Source organism: Pavona decussata, unplaced genomic scaffold (genome assembly GCF_977016875.1).
Source record: "Pavona decussata unplaced genomic scaffold, jaPavDecu1.1 SCAFFOLD_254, whole genome shotgun sequence".
Taxonomy (NCBI): domain Eukaryota; kingdom Metazoa; phylum Cnidaria; class Anthozoa; order Scleractinia; family Agariciidae; genus Pavona; species Pavona decussata.
This window is the reverse complement of record NW_028145657.1, coordinates 5,198,268-5,216,541: the sequence shown is the minus strand read 5'-3', so window position 1 is coordinate 5,216,541 and position 18,274 is coordinate 5,198,268. Positions and strand designations below refer to the sequence as shown.

The following is an 18,274-nucleotide window of genomic DNA, read 5'->3' as shown; positions in this document are numbered from 1 at the left end:
GACTGGCATGTGAACCGCCGACTAAGAAGCTTAATTACAGCTACACTAGTGAAACAGAACAACGAGATTAACGAGTGCTCTCAACACAAACTGACACTCTCTTGGCTTTGCAGCCACATCGAGCTAATTTTGCACAGCCCTTTTGATTGAAAATAAATAAAGAAATAACGAGCAAACGAAAATTAAACTACTATGTTGTTTTCATGTTTTGTGTGGTGATAAGCAGAACTCTGGACATAAGATAAAAACATTTCATGTTTCAACTTCTGCCAAAGCACTGTTTCCGAAACATTATTTGTTGCAGGCACAATGTTATTTCTATCGAAATTCGCACAACCTACTCAAACAATATAGATACGAGTTATGATTCTTGGTGCTCACGCGCCGTTGCCATGGAAACAAAATAGGTACTCCTACGGTGTACAATAGGCCATTTCCGATACAGCTGTTTCGACAAAGGTTGTCCACAAAAAGCGTAAAAGCGTACGCGATAATGTCGAAAGGTAGTCTGGGAAGTACCCAATAAATTTCAATAAAAGCTCAGAATCGATATTGCCCGCTATCTCAAGTCTTCGCTGTACGGTCGAGGCATTATGGATTCTGTGTTTTTATTAAATTGAGATTTATTGGGTGTTTCTCAGACTATCTTTCGGCATTGTCGCGTATGCTTTTACGCTTTTTTTGGACAACCTTTGTCGAAACAGCTGTATATTAACATTCTAGTTTGGCTACGCGGCTTAGTGGAATAAAACAAAAGAAATTAATTATTCATCTCTGAACCTCAATGTAATTTCTGTTGTTTTATTTCCCCTAGCCTTAGCCAAGCTAGAATTTTAATAAATCAGAAATCGTCTATTCGGTTGCACTGCTCTCGAGAAAATAGAATTGTATAGTTTGTAGAGTGTATTAAAAAAAAAAAGAACTCAGCGCACGATTCTGCAGGATCGAACGCAGCAATCTCAGAAGCTGTAACACATGAACAGGTGCTATATATTCCTTCATTTTTTCTCTCTCCTGCTACGAGTGTTTTTTAGTCCAGCGATCATCTGCAGCCCAGAGAAACAGTTATGCACACCACTACCTTCTTAACGGGTGCATGGATGAGTATTGCTAACGCATAACTTACCGCACTTTTATTTTCACTTGTTCATCACTGTAAGAGAGATGCTGCAGATAATTGGCCGCATTCACAATAAGCGTCACGTCATCAGTTTGTAAGTATTCTATCAAATCCTGCAGGTCAGGCTCGTGCGCATAGGTCTTCCTCTCTGCAAATAACGAATCATCATAACATTATTTAGCGTTATGTGTGCAAGCTAACGCTAGTGTCGTTTGACGTTGTCACGCAATCTAAACTCGCAGCAAATGTTAATGATTTTACTGGGAAAGAAAAACTCCAAATACGTGTTTTCCGGTCACTTCTTTTTCATTTATGTTAGTTCCATTTTTTTCCAAGGGAGTTTGAACAAAACAAAAGTAAAAATGTGAAATATGACACTTTCAGTTTGTTAAAACCATGGAACTAAAAGATGAATCTGATTCCCGACCGGTGTAGATTCCATGACCTCACGCGTACAAAATGGACGCCCTACAAGCTAAGCCATAATGAAACTTAAGCTGGCAAGCCAGGCCATTGACAAGGCTGGCATGTGACAGATGTGTAGAGAATACTGCTACAAGAAGAGAACATGGAATGGATAAAATTAACGACAGTCAAAAGTAATATTACAAGATATGTGAATTTCACTCGATTCCCAAATGTTTCATTTCGTTATTAACGTGGATGATGTTTTGGTGTCCTGGTGTCCTTTTGGTGTCCTAATGTTTTTAATTAAGATATAAAACACGGCACCTGCAAACAGATCCCTCTCTGTTTTTCCGTCATCCTCATAATCAGCCAGCCAGCGGTTACAAGGGAAGATCCAGCATTCATCATGGATAATTATCACTACTTCTTCAAGGTACCAACCCGTCCCCAGACCACGGCCATCATGGCCGATACGAATTTTCTCCAGCTGAATTGGGAAGAGAGAATGAAACAATAAGATGGAACAACGGTTTATTGCGGTGAGTATGTATGGTTTCACATTCACTTCACCTAATGTTTTTATTTATCTTGATGTCTATGGTAAAACAAACCATTACAGAACTTAAAATTGCTTATGAGTTTTGAAGTAATATATCAAACACGAGGAAGAGTGTTTCATCAGATATCCAAACACTGAGAAGTAGGTTGAAGAAACGAGGCGTAGCCGACTTCGAGGTGTTTGGATATCTGATGAAACACACTTTCGAGTGTTTGATATGGCTTCTCAAATGATCAATAATTCTTGGAGAAATTCAAGGCTAAAGTTGGCAAAATTTTATGGTAATTAGGATCACATATCCAAACCACGGTCACGGTAGTGATTTTCTTTGTTTTCACTTGATAAATTATTGATGAGTTTGAGAAGTGAGGAGAAAGTCTGAACTGAGACTAACGATCCAATCAAGATGTAACAGACATTGCGTGACCCAGAATTTTACCAACAGTATAACCAATCTGTGAAACATTTCATTTATTGCAAAACAATTTCAAAAGAAAACGAGGAAAAAGCTTTTTCCGAGCGAGGACCTTCGCCTTGGATGATACACCTCATGCCTACTAAGCCTCAACAGTTTATGATGACGAACACCGCTGGAGAGACACAATAACGCGTGTATTTATGAACTAACATACATTTGTTCAATCTAAAGTTGAATTGCAAAGCATTGCAACAGTAACTCAATAAAACATTACAGCTTATCACTGATATTTGATCAAATATGCTCAGGATACAACTCAACTTGACACTGAACAAGTTTATGTGCAAAGACAAATGGGCAAATGGTAGTCATTATATTGTCCATACATACACTCAGCACTAGAGTTACCCCGGGTGCCAACACCTTTTCTTCCTACCCCACACGCTTAAGGAAAAAAAACCCTCTGGTACCAGGCTTATTGGTACTAAGCCCGCTGCTCGTAACATTGCGTATCTTACAATAGCAAGAAAATTCAAGGTACGGGAGAAAAACACTCAAATTCTGACTCACATTTCCGACATCCACGGTTTGTAAGTTAATCTTGGTGTTTGCTCCGCGCAAAAACTTGTCTTTGGTGTCGCAAATTTGTTTTAACTCGATGACTCCAGTGTCACCTTTATCGCCAAACACTTGTAAGTAAATGTTGGAGTCTGTGGCAGCATTCTTGACAGTCCCAGTCTTAATCCTCACACTATAATCAGCCACTGAAAGGAGAGTACTGAACATGAACACGCTGCGTACCTTACTTTTATGATTTGACAAAACACCTAGGCCAAGTTGCTCAAAGGCTGATTAAATTAAGCTAACCCTGCGTTAATGTGAACTCAAGTTTTTTTTCCAGTTTAACTACTAATCAATTAAGATTCTTCAAAAAGATTTTTGTCCTTCAGTTTTAACTTAGCCTTTTCCTTACCGTTGGTTTAAAAATTGTAGCCTTGAAAAACATTTTTAACAATCGGGATAAAATCCTCGGTTAAATTTTAATCGTGGATTAGCGTTAATCGACATTTGAACAACCCGACCTAGGGCTTTAATTTTATTTTGAGAGCTCAAGAGGGGGTGCGTATTCAAAAAGACATTTTTTCCGGTCATGGCAGCTAAACGCTTTCAAACAAGAACTGAAGAAGAAATTCAACACCTTCTTCGGGACAAAAAGCCTGAAATTTACTGACAAGCTAAGCGACCCACAATGCCGTGAAAACGTTTCAAAGAGACTTCTTCAAAGAGCAAACTTTGGACAAAAGCTTTCAAGATTTTTAAAAACAAAAGTCTTAAGGTGACACCCGTATATAATTTGTTCTTTTTTTGAGTTGAGAGGTATAACAAAACACTTAATGACTGGCCCCACGGGAAACAGTGAGTTTTGTTTCCCCTCGCCCCTCAAGGTTGAGGCTCTCGGGGAAACAAAACTCACTGTTTCCCGTGGGGCCCAGTCATTAAGAGCTCAGTGCCTACTAGGGGCATACGTTTTAGTTCTATTTTGACATTCACATAGTGACGAAGTGACTAATGGCTCACGTGCACGCGTTCTTTGTCTATTGAAAAAAACTCGTAGTAGAATGGCGACAGCCAATCTCGTTCCCAAAGGCTGCGTTCCTTTTGGTCAGCACCAAGGAAGGCGTGGGGACGAGAATGGGCGACGGCTATCTCGTTTTCCCGCCAAATGACCCTGGTTCACTCACGCGCGCTGTTTGTCTACTGACAAAACTCGTAGTCGGACGTGTACTCGTGTAGAATCTAAAAGGTCTTTATTGTTGCAGCTCATACATTGCCGCCATTTGCAGCCATGAACTCACCCGGTTGTTTAGGATAAAGTTCTTTGTCAGCGGACGCCATGCCCTGTTCCTCTGCCACCCAGGCGTGGCACGGGAAGATAAGGTGCTCCCCCCGGACAGCACTGTTCAGTATCACCTCCTCCACATACCAGTCACATGCAGCACCATGCCCATCATGGCCGACACGCAGCTTCTCTATCTGCAAGAAAGTTCACAATTAAAATGCTCTGAAGTCAGAGAAATGCTGCAAAAAGAGAACTGAGAATACTGTGATAACCTCTATTCAATCATAAAGGCCGGTATTATTAGTTTCTGATTTCAATCCAGGACATTTTTGGGAAGCACTGTGAACAGGGGTGTGATTGGACATGAAAAGACATTAAAAAACGTTACCAAATTACGTCATTAAACAACTCGCAAGAGTGAAAAACACGACTAAAACGTCAGATAAAAATAAGATGCGCTGTTCCCAAATTACTCACATTTTCCTATTCAGATCATAGTTTCAAGTTGCCACTTTGGTGGGGGAGGGGAGGGAAAGCAAAATACTACACTTGCTGAAGAATGTTGATTTCATAACTACCACTTCCCCACTCAACAAAGATTTTCCTGTCAGGGCTGAGGACCTTAGTAGGGTGAGGTAAGGAAGAAATGGTTCCAAAGCTGTTTCTAAACAGTCAGGCTACTTCAGATAATTTGCAAAAACTACCCTTCTCTCCGGTTGGACCGAATCAACAACCTCTAGATTTAATCTGTTTGATTTACTTGTTCTCCGATTCATTGTTTCTTCTTCAAAAACAGTTACTTGCAAAATCAACCGAGAGGTTTGTCCAAACATACCTTGCCGACATCACCAGCCTCTAAAGTGAAATAATCCGTCTGACCGCGCTCAAACAGGTTTTCCATGATCCCTGATTTCTTAAGTTGCACCTGCCCTGTGTCACCCTTGTCACCGTACACTTGAACCCAAACATTAGCATCCGTTCCCGAGTTCTTCTCGTCTCCTGTCTTGATGGCCAAGTGGTAGAGACCTGCAATTAAAACAGAAGATACAACACAGGCTATCTTATGGACGATACAGGAAGCAATGTGGCGAGCCTGGAGTGTCCAAAGCTTGATAGGGAATAGGCCATTTTCACGATGGCAACACTTAGTACATCGACCAGAATCCTTCACAGTTTGTTGTTTTCTCTTGCAGATTAGGGATACTGTTATCTAAACCTCACTGGGATTGCAAAATTGAGATATTTAAGAAAGGAAAAACGAAGAGGATTTTGGCAGTTGTAGTAAAATAATGCCATCGCGAAAATCGCCTATAGCGGAGGTAACCGGTCCTTTCGCCTACCAGCTGTTTCGCCAACAGCCAGTTCGCTAATGTCTTAGGTCAGTTAGCTAACTCTAAAGAAAGTACCTTTCTCGTTCTTTAAACACTAACCATGACTAGTGAGACGCCGAATTACTAAAACAAAAACCTTCCTCGTTCTTATAACTATCATAGCGACTAGTGAATCACATAACTCATTAGCAAACTGACTTACGACGTTGGCGAATTGTCCGTTAGCGAAACATTTCGTAGGCAAAACGACCGCAATTCAGAGCGGAAGGCATTCATCGCCAGCTGATTAAGACTGACCTGGCTTCCTCACTGATTAATGAAAATAAGAACAAATACAAAGAAATGCTGACAAGTGAAATAGACTGCCAGCAGTCTTTTTTTTCTTTCGATCGAGAAGTAAGTCGAGGAACGTGAGCCGTGAGAAGCGCGTCAATTTGTTAAGCTATTATTTCAGCTCGCGCGTAGGATCCGGTGAAACCAAGTATTACAAATTCAGTCAGTGAGATCAAACACTTGCCACTCAGCATCGGGCATAAGACGTAACATTTTCATAACCAAGCAACTTAATTTGTGTGAGTAAGGTCTGAAAACGGCATTCTAAACACAAAGGTTTCTTTGTTTTTGGTTCTTTGAGTTTAGACATTGTTTGACAGCTGTCAAGCCCTGTAAACAGTGTGAGCAGAACTTAAAACCAGAGAATGCAACCACAGCCAGCCAATGAAAAGACCAGAAAGGTGATCCAGTTACTGACCAAACAAGGTTTACTTATGGCGAGACCGTTAACTACATTAAACTTGATATAACCACGGTCAGAATTCTCAAGGTTAGCCTGCCCAGCAAGTGTTTCCGTTTGCGCGTTTTACGTTGTTTCACCGCGCGGAAATTGGGACCCCATTTCGCGCGCATCTGTAATACGGAAGTTGGCCTGCGTAGCAGTCGTTTCCGTTTCCTTCAAGCGAAGCGGGGCAAGCGCGCGAGGGCATTGGGCAAAACTTTTTGCCCAATGCCCTCGCGCGCTTGCCCAGCTTGGCTTGAAGCAAACGGAAACGACTGCTACGCAGGCTATACGGAAGTAGGCTTTTTAGTGCAGAAAACTTCACAGAAATGCTTGCTTTGCAGGCTATCTCAAGGTTCTGGTTGGTTTTCGTACAAAATCAATGTTACTTACATGGTTTTGAGACAAAGTCTCTGACAATTTTGCCATCACCTTTCCCTGAAGCCAACCAACAGTGTGAGGGAAATACGGTGTGGTCCCCACGTGATGGCACATCAACACTGACCTCCTCCAAGTACCACCCTGTGGTGGGCTGCCGGCTGTCATGACTGACACTTACCTTTTCAATCTAAAACAAAGGAGAAATGTGAGTGACCCAACTACAGATCCACAGAACTCAAACAGTTTTAAATTGTTGAAATCGTACTTTTCCAATATCGATTGTTTCAACAGTGAACTTGTAGGTTCTTCCTTTCTCAAAGCGTATCTTGGAATTTCCAGCTTGTCGTAGCTGTATTTGCTCTGTCATGCCCTTGTCGCCAATGAGCTGAATGAACACATTTCCTTCTGTTCCTTCACCAAGCACATCTCCCATTTTAAGGCACAGCTGATACGCAACAACTGCAAGAAAAAATACAGATCGTTAGAAGTTATCTAGATAAACCGAACAATGAACAACAAATCCACAAACAACGAGGGCTGTATAAGCTCACAAAGTTTTCAGTTTTGTTTTGTAAGAGTAAAAGAATACATTAAAAATTCAACAAAACAACAGACAAACAAATGTAATTTTGACAAAGGGAGAGAAACTAGCTTGCATCCTTCCTCGATTTTTTTTCAATATAATCAGGAGTAAAACAAATTATCACCAGTTACACATCTCTTTTCTTTCACATGTACGTTATGACTTTTTATAATTGATATAAAGTATTACATTTACAACGGTTGTCATAGTTCCTATATTCAGATGTTATTTTTTTTTTTTTCGTATTCCAGTACAACAGCCCTTGGAAAAGCACTCTGCAAACATGGCGACCTTTTCAGCTTTTTTACAACACTACAGCAAAACAACTAAAAGAGAACACAAAACATTGCACAAGTTAGGGAAACCGGCATTTAGAAGACATCAGTGCTCTGAGAAGAGACAGATCACCCCACCAGTGTTCCATACAAGAGATGCGTCTCAGATCAAAAACCCAAGAAAGCTGGCTTCCTGACCCAACAAAATGAATGGACTGGTAAACTGAAGAAGATTTGGAGAGAACCAAATGGTTGACCCTTCAAAATTCTTCCTTGACTCCCTGACTTTGACAGTTACCTGGAACACTGCCCCACCCTGATTTTGTCTACAACCGAACCTGGACACTGTTGCTTTTATAGCAATTCTATTAGCCTGCATAGCAAGCTTTTCCGTGGGCTTTTGCGGGTTTTTCGCGCAGTAAAAAACTGAAAAAGACACAAAACCCTAATAGAAACGCTTGCTACACAGGATATAATTCTATAAACTCACTTTTTCTGCTGTCCATGGCCTCTGGAGCAGGTGCAGATATCTCCGTCCTCTTCTCCTCAAAATGATATTCATCAGGCGGTGGAAGCATTTCCTCATGGTACTGATACTCATTTGCAGGAGGTGGTGTAGAGTAGTCCTGTCTGCGTACTTCTTCAACCGTCAGTTCTTCCTGTGTGATGCGCTGTTTGGGTTCTGCTGGCCTCATGGGTGGGGCTCCCTGCACAGGCGGGGGAGTCTCTTTCATCACCATCCTTTCTTCAATGATTTTTCTCTGGGGAGGTGTGGGGGCTGGCTCTTTTCTTTGGGTAGAGTATCTGAAATTAAAAAACACAGAACATAAATTTCCAAAATAATGCCTGAAAAGGTATGCAATTTTCACAGTGAGACAGTTCTGTGCCAAGTGTGGAAACCCTGCAAGTAAGCAATTGCTGCATAGAAGCATTTTGTACGCTGTAAAACAAAAACCCTTGGATTAGGCAGGCTACTAACCTATATTCTTCCTCAATGACAGTTCTTTTGGCAGGGGGTGTGGTGTAACGCATCTCCTCAATGACTGTTTTCTGAGGCGGTGGCACTGTAGTGTATCTTAGTTCTTCAGTAATGACCTTCTTTGTGGGGGTACCATATCGTTCATCAGGTTTCTTAGCAACAGGAGGTGGGACTTTCTGACTCTCTGTTCTGGTTGTTTGCTCTGTGGTTGTCGTAATCGTAGTCCTGCTTGGAGAAGTTGCACCAGAACTGACAGGGGAACCTGATATCACAGAATATTAATAAAAAACTCAACATGGAATAAAAAATAGCAACATTTGAGCAAGTCATAGGATTTGTTCACAGGCAGAGAAAATCATCAAGTTTTGGGAAGTTAACAGCTGGTAGGTTTAGCTGAGTGACATTTCTTGGCAAGCTTCAAAGACCAAGAGAAAATTTGTGACTGGCTGCCTGGAGACCACAGCCTTTTAAGTGCTATGTTCTTTTTAATTCTCCTCTTTCAAGAAAGCTTGACTGCCTGACTGGATTGATTGATTGATTGATTGATTGATTGATTGATTGATTGATTGATTGATTGATTGATTGATTGATTGATTGATTGATTGATCCATCAATCGATCGATCTTAATCAGCTAATTTCCTCTATCTTAAATAAGCTTACAACTTACAGAGACAAGGAAAAAGAAACAAATTGAATTGAACAACATTTTATCTTCTGACACTTATGGCCAAGCAAACATTGAATACCTGGCACTAGATCTCTCTCTATTTTGCCATCATCTTCATTTTTGGCAAGCCATCGATGGCAAGGGAAGATGAAATGTTCATTATGGGCAGGCACATCAACAGCGACTTCTTCGAGATACCATCCAGGAGCTGATCCATTGTTGTCATGTCCAATGCGCAACTTTTGAACCTGTTAGAACAGCGAACAAGTGTTCATTTTCCAACCAGCTTAACTCTTTAATCCCTAAGAGTGCCAATTGGCACAGAATACTATAACTCTGTCAAGATTTGACAGATTTCTATGCATTTTTGACACCAAGATGGTCTTGTGAAGATCTACTCATCTCTCATAGGATGAGAACGTAACCCCTTCCCATATGTGATACGGTTGACCACCCCCATAACTTTTCAACTTTTTCCCCCTAGCAGTTGTGGGTCTTAAGACAGCTCTCACATTAATGAACATGTGGAGAAATGCAAAATAACCTATATAGTTTAGCGGTATACCTAATATACACGAGGATTGGGACATTTTTGAACTTTTAAAGTTTTACGTTTTAAGCCCATTTACCTCAAAGCCATTAGTTTTCTCATTTATAATTATATCAGTTATTAAATACACTCACAAGTCATACATGGACATTGAGTTTGTAGTCCTGGATCTGGACAAAATGTCATTTTGCCTCAAGGGTTTTAAAAAGGGCTAAGAGTGTGTAGAAGGTCCTTGTTACCAGGGTCTCTCTAGTTGCCAGCAGGAACTGGTTTTGTTAATAAAAAGAGGGAACCTTATACATATGTCAATAAGAGAGAGTAAATCTTCACTTGTCTTGTAAGGTCTGACTTGTAATGGTCATATTAAAAAATTAAGTTGATCACATAACAAGAACCATAGTTTCTTTTCTTGTTTTGTTTCACTCTGACATAAGCAACTGCTGCCTCTTCAGATACATAACAACAAAACATGTCAGCATAAAAAGACCTTAGATCTGTGAACAAATAAATTAAGAACTAACATACCGTTCCAACATCCACAGTTTCCACGATAAACTTATCAACTCTCCCCTTCTCAAATCTCTTTTCTGCTTTACCACCTTGGCGTAGCTGGATTTTCTCGGTTTCTCCTTCATCACCAAGCAACTGGAAATACACGTTAGCGTCTGTACCAGCTGTCAGCATATCTCCAGTTTTCACTGCTAAATGATATGAGGTATCTGTCGAGAAATAAAGTCCCTATCAGTAAAAGGTAATGTTACATCTGCTGGAGTTAAGCAATGCTACAACTTCAATGCAAAGTTTGCACACTTCTGGACCACTGTGTACTCTACACACATCCTTGGCATGAAAATACTCCAAAATAAATGTTGATAGTTAGAGAAAACATTTATTTTCACAACAAAATGAAGGTTATAGATCTCTCCTAAAAAATGTCAGTTTAACACTCACTTGGTCGTGGTGGTCTTGGTTGACCTGGCAGTATGTCTCGCTCCATTTTCTTGTCACCTTTGCCCTCAGCCAGCCAGCAGTAGCAAGGAAAGATAGCACGCTCTCCTTCAGCTGGAGCTACCTCTACCTCTTCCACAAATATGCCCTTCCCATCTCCTTTGCTGTCATGGCCAATCCGCAGTCTGTCAATCTTAAAGTGAAATATTTGCAGAAAATTAAATAGACATCCTGACTGACTGACTGATTGACTGACTGCCTGACCAAATGACTGCCTGACTGACTGGCTGGCTGATAGACCAACTGACCACATGACAGACCGACCGACTGACTGACTGACTGACAGACAGTCTGACTGACCAAAACTAACTGACTGACTGAATCCTGATTGACTGACTGGCTGACTGCCTGCAGCTGCCTGATATACTGGCTGTCTGACCGACCGACTGACTGACTGACTGACTGACTGACTGACTGACTGACTGGCTGGCTGATAGACCAACTGACCACATGACAGACCGACTGACTGACTGACTGACTGACTGACTGACAGACAGACAGTCTGACTGACTGACTGAATCCTGATTGACTGACTGGCTGACTGCCTGCAGCTGCCTGATATACTGGCTGTCTGACCGACCGACCGACTGACTGACTGACTACCTGCCTGCCTGCCTGACTGAATGAATGACTGACTGACTGACTGACTGACTGACTGACTGACTAACAAAACAAGTGACTGAATGGACTGATCAACTTAATGACTCACCCGTCCGATATTCACAGTCTCAACAGTAAACTTGTACGTTCTGCCTTTCTCAAACTTGTTAAGTGAGGAACCAACAGGTCGCAGCATTATTTTGCTTGTTTCCCCTTTTTCTCCAAACAGCTGAACGTAAAGATTGGTATCTGGACTAAGAACATCGCCAAGTTTGACTGACATTGTGTAGGAGGTGTCTGAAATAAGAATTTAAGCAAAAAAAATGATAAAAATAGTCTTCATGCTGCCTGAGCCTCCAAAAGGGTTCAAGACACAAGGTTCCCACACTGAATGACAAGTGAGACCATACTTTCATGCTAGGTTATGACATCCAGTTTTTGTCTTCTTCCCAATCAGACAAAAGCTTTCCCACCCACCGACACCCAGCTAGTCTGTGAGATTATGGTGCTTTTAAGTAACAAAATTTTCTGTTTCATTTCAGTTGCAATTAAATGTACATGTACTTGTTCTTGTTGTCAGAACATGTGTTGTGCGTGTCCTTTATTTGCTGTACCATAGTTGTGTGGCTGAGAAATAACATTCAGCATGTACAAATATATGTTCAATTGAAGTAAACATAATTTGGGACAAACTTTGACCAAAACGCATCACATGGAACATAAATGATCTCTTCATACTTCAAACAATTCAACCAAATTTATCTCTATTTTTTAAATTTCCTTTTTATTTTCTTTGGCCACAAAAAAACTATGACAGCATTTTAAATGTCAGTAATTGCACCAACCCAAATAAAGGCATTACAGTGTTTTACTACTTATTTAAAGGGAAAGTATCATGGGATTTTTGACCTCTTTTGTTAAAAATGGTGAAATAAGACCTTCACTTTGCTACAAAATAATTCTATAGAACAACGAAAGGAGAGCAATCAACTAAATTCTTGACAGGAACAACTCATACTCTGTTCTAGCACATTTTGGAAACAAAAAAACGAAAACTTGAAAAACATTAGCTTTACATTTTTCAAGATTCAATCCATTCCTACCTACTCTGTCTCTGGCCAGAGGCACTAATGGGGTGATAATTTATAACAAAACTTGACAATTATTTTTTTTGTTTCTGTTTCTGTTGTTGACAAACATTTTTGGGTTTTGAGATGACATCAAATTTCCGTGATACTTCCCCTTTAACAAAGAAGCAAACAAGAAACCATTTTGTTGACTTACTTGGTAAAGGGGTTATTGCGAACATCTCCCTCTCAATTTTACCATCGTCAACATCCTGCGCCAGCCAACAGCGACACGGAAACTTGACTCTATCCTGACGAGCAGGAACCTCCACTTCAACTTCCTCCACAAAGAAACCGGATCCATAACCTGTATGGTCATGACTTAACTTGATTCTATCAACCTGCAAACCATGCCAAAACAAGAAATCTTAAGTTGCATCAAATTATTTTGAACAGTTAACAGCCGTTTGGCAAGCTTCAGCTTCAGAAAATCTCTTTTGAATAATATAATCACAGTGACTATAACTTTAAATTTAGTCTTTTTATGACTACCTATAACTATACTAATAGGAAGAAACTCGCAGTACCTACTGACATTACAAACTTCCAAAATTGAAATTTATTGCCTTTGACGCAGAAAGAACGCACTTGTAATACAGATTGGAGTCAAGATTGAAAGGAACAATCAACAAATTAATGGATCTTAGGACACATATCTGGCATCCTCCACAGATTTTGCATGGGCAGATGACATCATCACCAACATGGCAAAAGAGAGAGAGCCTTGGGAACTTCCCAATCCACACCTATGCTACAGAACCGTGAGAAAAATGATCAAGTTTGAGCAACCTTGGAAACATTATTTATTTGTTACTTTTACAATTTTCACTACCTTGCCAATATCAACAGTGTCCACTGTAAACTTGTACGTCCGCCCTTTCTCAAACTTATTCCTAGTGTCTCCAGCTTGCCTAAGCTGAATCTTTGCCGTATTTCCACGTTCACCAAACAGCTGAATGTAAACATTACCATCAGTGCCTGAGCCTTTGACGTCGCCAACTTTTATACTGAGGTTGTACGTGGCTGGAAAAAAATGAGAAATGCATTAACTTGAATTAATTTCTGGTCCCTTTAAAGGGTTTGTTTCTCAACTATTCAGCAATTGATCACTCCTACCAGTGCTTGGTCCTCAAATATTGTCTGACCACATTAATTTCCAAAATACCTGTTCATTCTAAAATTTGTTCAGACAGGTGTTTATGCTGAAAAAGGTTAGGATTTAAGTCACACTATGAGCCTAAGTGGCCCACAGGGCTGGAGATTAGCCCAGTTTCTGTAGCAGGAAGCTACTAGGAGTAATAATAATAATAATAATAGTAATAAATAATAATAACAATCTTTATACAGGGAGCCCACATCACGAAAGTGATATTCAGTGGGGCCCTGTAGATTGAGAAATGATTTAAAACTTACAATTATTTTAAAAATTACAATTATTTAAAAGTAGAAAATACAAAGTCGGCGGTAAGAAATAAAAATAAGAAATAAGAATTAAAAACTAGCTAAAAACGCGCTCTTTGATACGTTGCTTAAAAATTAAAAACGATTTTATGTCTTTGTAAGACTGTTCTAAAAGGTTCCATTCCTTAATACCCTGGTAAAGGAGTGTCTTCTTTCCGTAGTTAGTTCGTACTCGTGGAAGACGGAAATCATTCTTTCTCCGGGTATTATAGGAATGGATGTCGCTGTTCTTAAGAATATTAAAATTATAATCTACAAGTCCATGAATATACTTTAAAGTGATCATATATCTATGTACAAGGCGACGTTGGGACAAGGTTGGCCAGCCAAGTGACTTGAGTGCATCGGTGGATGAGACATAGCCAGGCAAATCAAGGATAACTTTTGCTGCCTTATTTTGCAGAATCTGCAAATCGCCCATAAGTGTAGTGTTATCCTTGTCACCCCAGATAACATCAGCATAGTAGAAAAGGGGACTAATCAAAGTGTTATACAGTGTAATCCGTGCATCTACTGGTAACAGAGGCTTGACACGTCTCAATGGGCCAATCCTTTGATTCACTTTGGTAATTAATGAATCGATTTGCTCATTCCAAGTCATGTTCTTGTGAATTTTCACGCCAAGGTACTTGATTGAATCTGAATTCTCGAGGCAAACATTATGCATAACAAGCTTGACATCATGGCAACTTTGCAATTTGCGATTGCTGCCAAACAGTACGAACTTAGATTTAGACGTGTTTAAAGTTAGGTAATTGTTATCAAACCAATGTCCTAACTTGCCAAGGTCGGCATTTAGATGCGATTCAATTTCGTGGCAGCTCTTCCCACTATAGTATAACACAGTGTCGTCTGCATACATGACAACTTTGCAGTACTCCAAGCAGTGTGGGAGGTCGTTTACGTAGATAAGAAATAGAAGTGGACCAAGGATGCTCCCTTGCGGTTAACGCCAACGCGAACTTTGTGAGAAGGGGAGTATTGCTACTCCCACCTGGATGAGATGCTAGTCCATCACAGGATTACCCCCAGCAATGTGTCGCCAGTACCCATTTATACACTTGGGTCAAGAGAGACAATGTGGAGCAAACGTAGAATTTATGTTCAAAAACCTTGTTTACTGGCCACATTTGGTATAAAAAGCATTTAATTTAAATACAAAGTCACAGTACTATCCCATCATTAATATATCTGCAGACCACTCTGTGTTGGATTTACCCACAATGCATTGCAGTAACCATTAATATGTCATGTATGCCAATGGATAATGTCCAACCCAAATATAGGGCTATAAAAATGCATACCACAAAGAAAGTAAAAAAAAATAATTTCCAAAAAAGCAATCCTGTCCATGCTATATAGAACCCCTCTGTAGCCTCTACATTAGTAGCTGACTCAACATTTATATTTACCCAGCAGAAATAATAAACAGTTCCACAGGAAGGTCCCTAACCTAATCTTGATTAAAATTAAACCATAATTCTTCTTACATTACGTGTTTGTCCCTGAAACTAAAAAATCTTAACTCCATTTTGCACCTGTTATTTGCAAGTTTTACTTTTAATCAATTGAATTAGCAGCTTCAAATTTCCATACATAAAATCTGACACAGTCATCATAGCAATGTATTATAAGTTCAACAGTTTTTCCAAAAATGTCAAGCTACACGTGTACACAAGAAAATAGGGCATAAAATATATGGACTTTCTGAAGAATCTAAAGAGAAAATGACTTTACTACCATGCCATGTTTATTATGAAATTGCCACACAGTGAAGTTCAATACATGGTAAAAGAAGTACTTATTATAAATAACAAGTACAGCACTTAAGTTCTCATAGCTTTAGAATAAATTCTAAGTGTATATTACACTGGAAGAAACATAAATTTCAAGTAAGACTTTAATGCTAAAAAACAAAACTCAACAAAGCTGCATTGTATGTATGTCATACATCAAATATTTCATGCATCTGTAAAATCTACTGAATGAATCCAAACTCTTAAGAGAGTTTCGATGAAAAATAACAAACCAACACAGTGAAATACCTTTGGGTTTTTCATCTGGCAATACCAAAGGAAAAAACCTCATAAACAACGACTGCGTATTCCACATATCCATGTCCCTTCAAATTTGAATCCCAACGCGATTTCCTACTGTCGTTAATAATTTACAAAAGTCACAGATGAGATAAAAAAAATAAACACCTTTGATTAAGAAACACACCTGGATTAACAAGGAATTGCTAATCAAGGCAATGAATATCAGAGACACATTTTAACCCAACCACTAGCATTTCTTTTTAGTTATTATTTTATCTTCCTTTCTCTATCACCAAGCAGACAGAGATTTTCAAAATGTTTAAGGTCTTAATATTATTGTCTTTAGTCCAATGACATTCAAACCACACTTTGACAGAAATGGGTGTGTAAAACTACATGTATGTGCTCAAAAAAATCTTTAACAATGTTTTTGTTTAACAAAACACAGCTCTTCATTGTAGAGTAAATATTGTTTGTACATTAAAAAAGAAAACAAAAAAATAATTGTATTCATTGTGCCAATAGTCTGAAATTTGTTAAAGTGTAGCTGGATAATTGAATTGTATTTTAATTTTGAACACAATCATTTTGACTACATGTACATACTGAAAGCACTTTACCAAGATCGTGAACGCAAGCTTTTGTTTTAAAATAAACATCAAAATTCCACACAATTGGTACCAATAACTTTTGTATATCAAATGGCTTAATGCAAAGGATTGAATCATTGATCTGCTCATCGCTTGAGCCTGTTTGAAAAGGTTATTGAAAGAGAAGCAAATAATATTTAATAACGTTACACTGCTGGAGACAAATTCACCCAAGGTTGGATTTCTCTTCTGAAGTAAAAAAAAAATGAATCATGTACTTAGATTGTAAATTAAAGTGTTTTACAGTTCAAGTTGGAGTATGGAATAAAAAAACAAAAGCGATTGCAACTAGTGGACTCTCTTGTGGTAGTGTTTTTTTGTGTTGTTCAAGGAACATGTAAATCAACCATATATGCAAAGTGAAGAGTATACAGCTGTACTAGATAAGATTCTAAAGTGTGACCAATTAAATTAAAGCACTTGCATGTAGCAGCTGTCAGTTGAACTCTCTTGTGGTGCTATTTATTAAGCTGCAGAAGGTGACTACAAGGTGTCATCCTGAAGCTTTTGGTTGTGTGGTAAGTCCTTTAACTTACATTTGTTTTTAGAGAACTAACAGTTTAACTGTAACTGATTTTTTAAATGTTATCAAATTATAACTTACTGCTTAATCGTCCAGAACTGCTTGATGATCGTGGGATTGTTGTTGAAGACGATGGTGTTCCACCACCAGGTGTTGACAATGAAGTGCGAGGTAGCGATTGAGTTTTGTTACGATATGGATTAGCGCTGACAGAACTAGACTGAGAAGAATGCCTTGAACCTAAAAAGAAGACATGATTAATACGAATTTTTACAGTGAGGGGGAGAAATGAATTGGAAGCATGTTAAATTAATTGATTGCATGGCCTCATAATACAAATGGATACTTGTAACTGCCCAATTCAGTGGATTTTTGTGAAGAAGGAGGTTTTCTGACTGATAATTGGCATATCAATAAAGAAGTAAGGTTAGAGATATATATCTTGTCAACAAATTTAATTATTTTGGAACAAAAGTAACTATCCAGAAGCCAACTGAGTATTACTAATAATCTGATAATAAAAATGCTTTTAACTAAGGATAAGAGAAACATGTTATACACTTATTTAATCTTTTGTTACAAGAGTGTTTGAAATATCATCATTAATGTCTTGAGTGTTTTGCTTTAAACCAAATCTAAGAAATACAGTTAGGGTAGTAAACAGAAAAAACACACAGAACCTAAAGATTTGGCACTAGTCACAAGCCGGACATTTTATTGAGGTTTAAGAGGTTTTCCAGCACTCAGCAAATTCATATAATTTGACTTCTCGCTGTTGTACAGAGTTGTGACCTGACATTCACTCAGAGGTTTTTTTTAAATCGCATCTTTTAGTTTGTGGTCTAAACTGTCCATGAACAAGCTCAACAATTTGCAGCCTAAAGTTCTTTTTATGGGCAACAAAACACCGGTCCTTTACATGTAGCTCTATTTTCTAGTATAAGACCTGTCATACACTGAAATAGTAATCGGGTAGTAA

General features: G+C 39.0%; 1 protein-coding gene across 3 annotated transcripts in view; it reads right to left on the bottom strand.

Annotated features, from left to right (window-relative positions):
* The window catches only part of LOC146456751 (uncharacterized), a 37,485-nt gene that overhangs the window by 7,118 nt on the left and 12,093 nt on the right, over positions 1-18,274 (bottom strand). For all 3 annotated transcript variants that reach the window (XM_085092587.1, XM_085092588.1, XM_085092586.1), the window contains 16 exons: positions 17,377-17,535; positions 13,455-13,645; positions 12,780-12,963; positions 11,605-11,792; positions 10,839-11,028; positions 10,413-10,606; positions 9,417-9,585; positions 8,670-8,931; positions 8,181-8,494; positions 7,098-7,291; positions 6,845-7,019; positions 5,181-5,371; positions 4,362-4,539; positions 3,076-3,269; positions 1,853-2,015; positions 1,127-1,268 (listed from right to left, as the gene is read on the bottom strand). In XM_085092587.1, the coding sequence (XP_084948713.1) occupies positions 1,127-1,268; positions 1,853-2,015; positions 3,076-3,269; positions 4,362-4,539; positions 5,181-5,371; positions 6,845-7,019; positions 7,098-7,291; positions 8,181-8,494; positions 8,670-8,931; positions 9,417-9,585; positions 10,413-10,606; positions 10,839-11,028; positions 11,605-11,792; positions 12,780-12,963; positions 13,455-13,645; positions 17,377-17,535 (3,088 nt within the window). The remainder of the gene's footprint in view (positions 1-1,126; positions 1,269-1,852; positions 2,016-3,075; positions 3,270-4,361; positions 4,540-5,180; positions 5,372-6,844; positions 7,020-7,097; positions 7,292-8,180; positions 8,495-8,669; positions 8,932-9,416; positions 9,586-10,412; positions 10,607-10,838; positions 11,029-11,604; positions 11,793-12,779; positions 12,964-13,454; positions 13,646-17,376; positions 17,536-18,274) is intronic.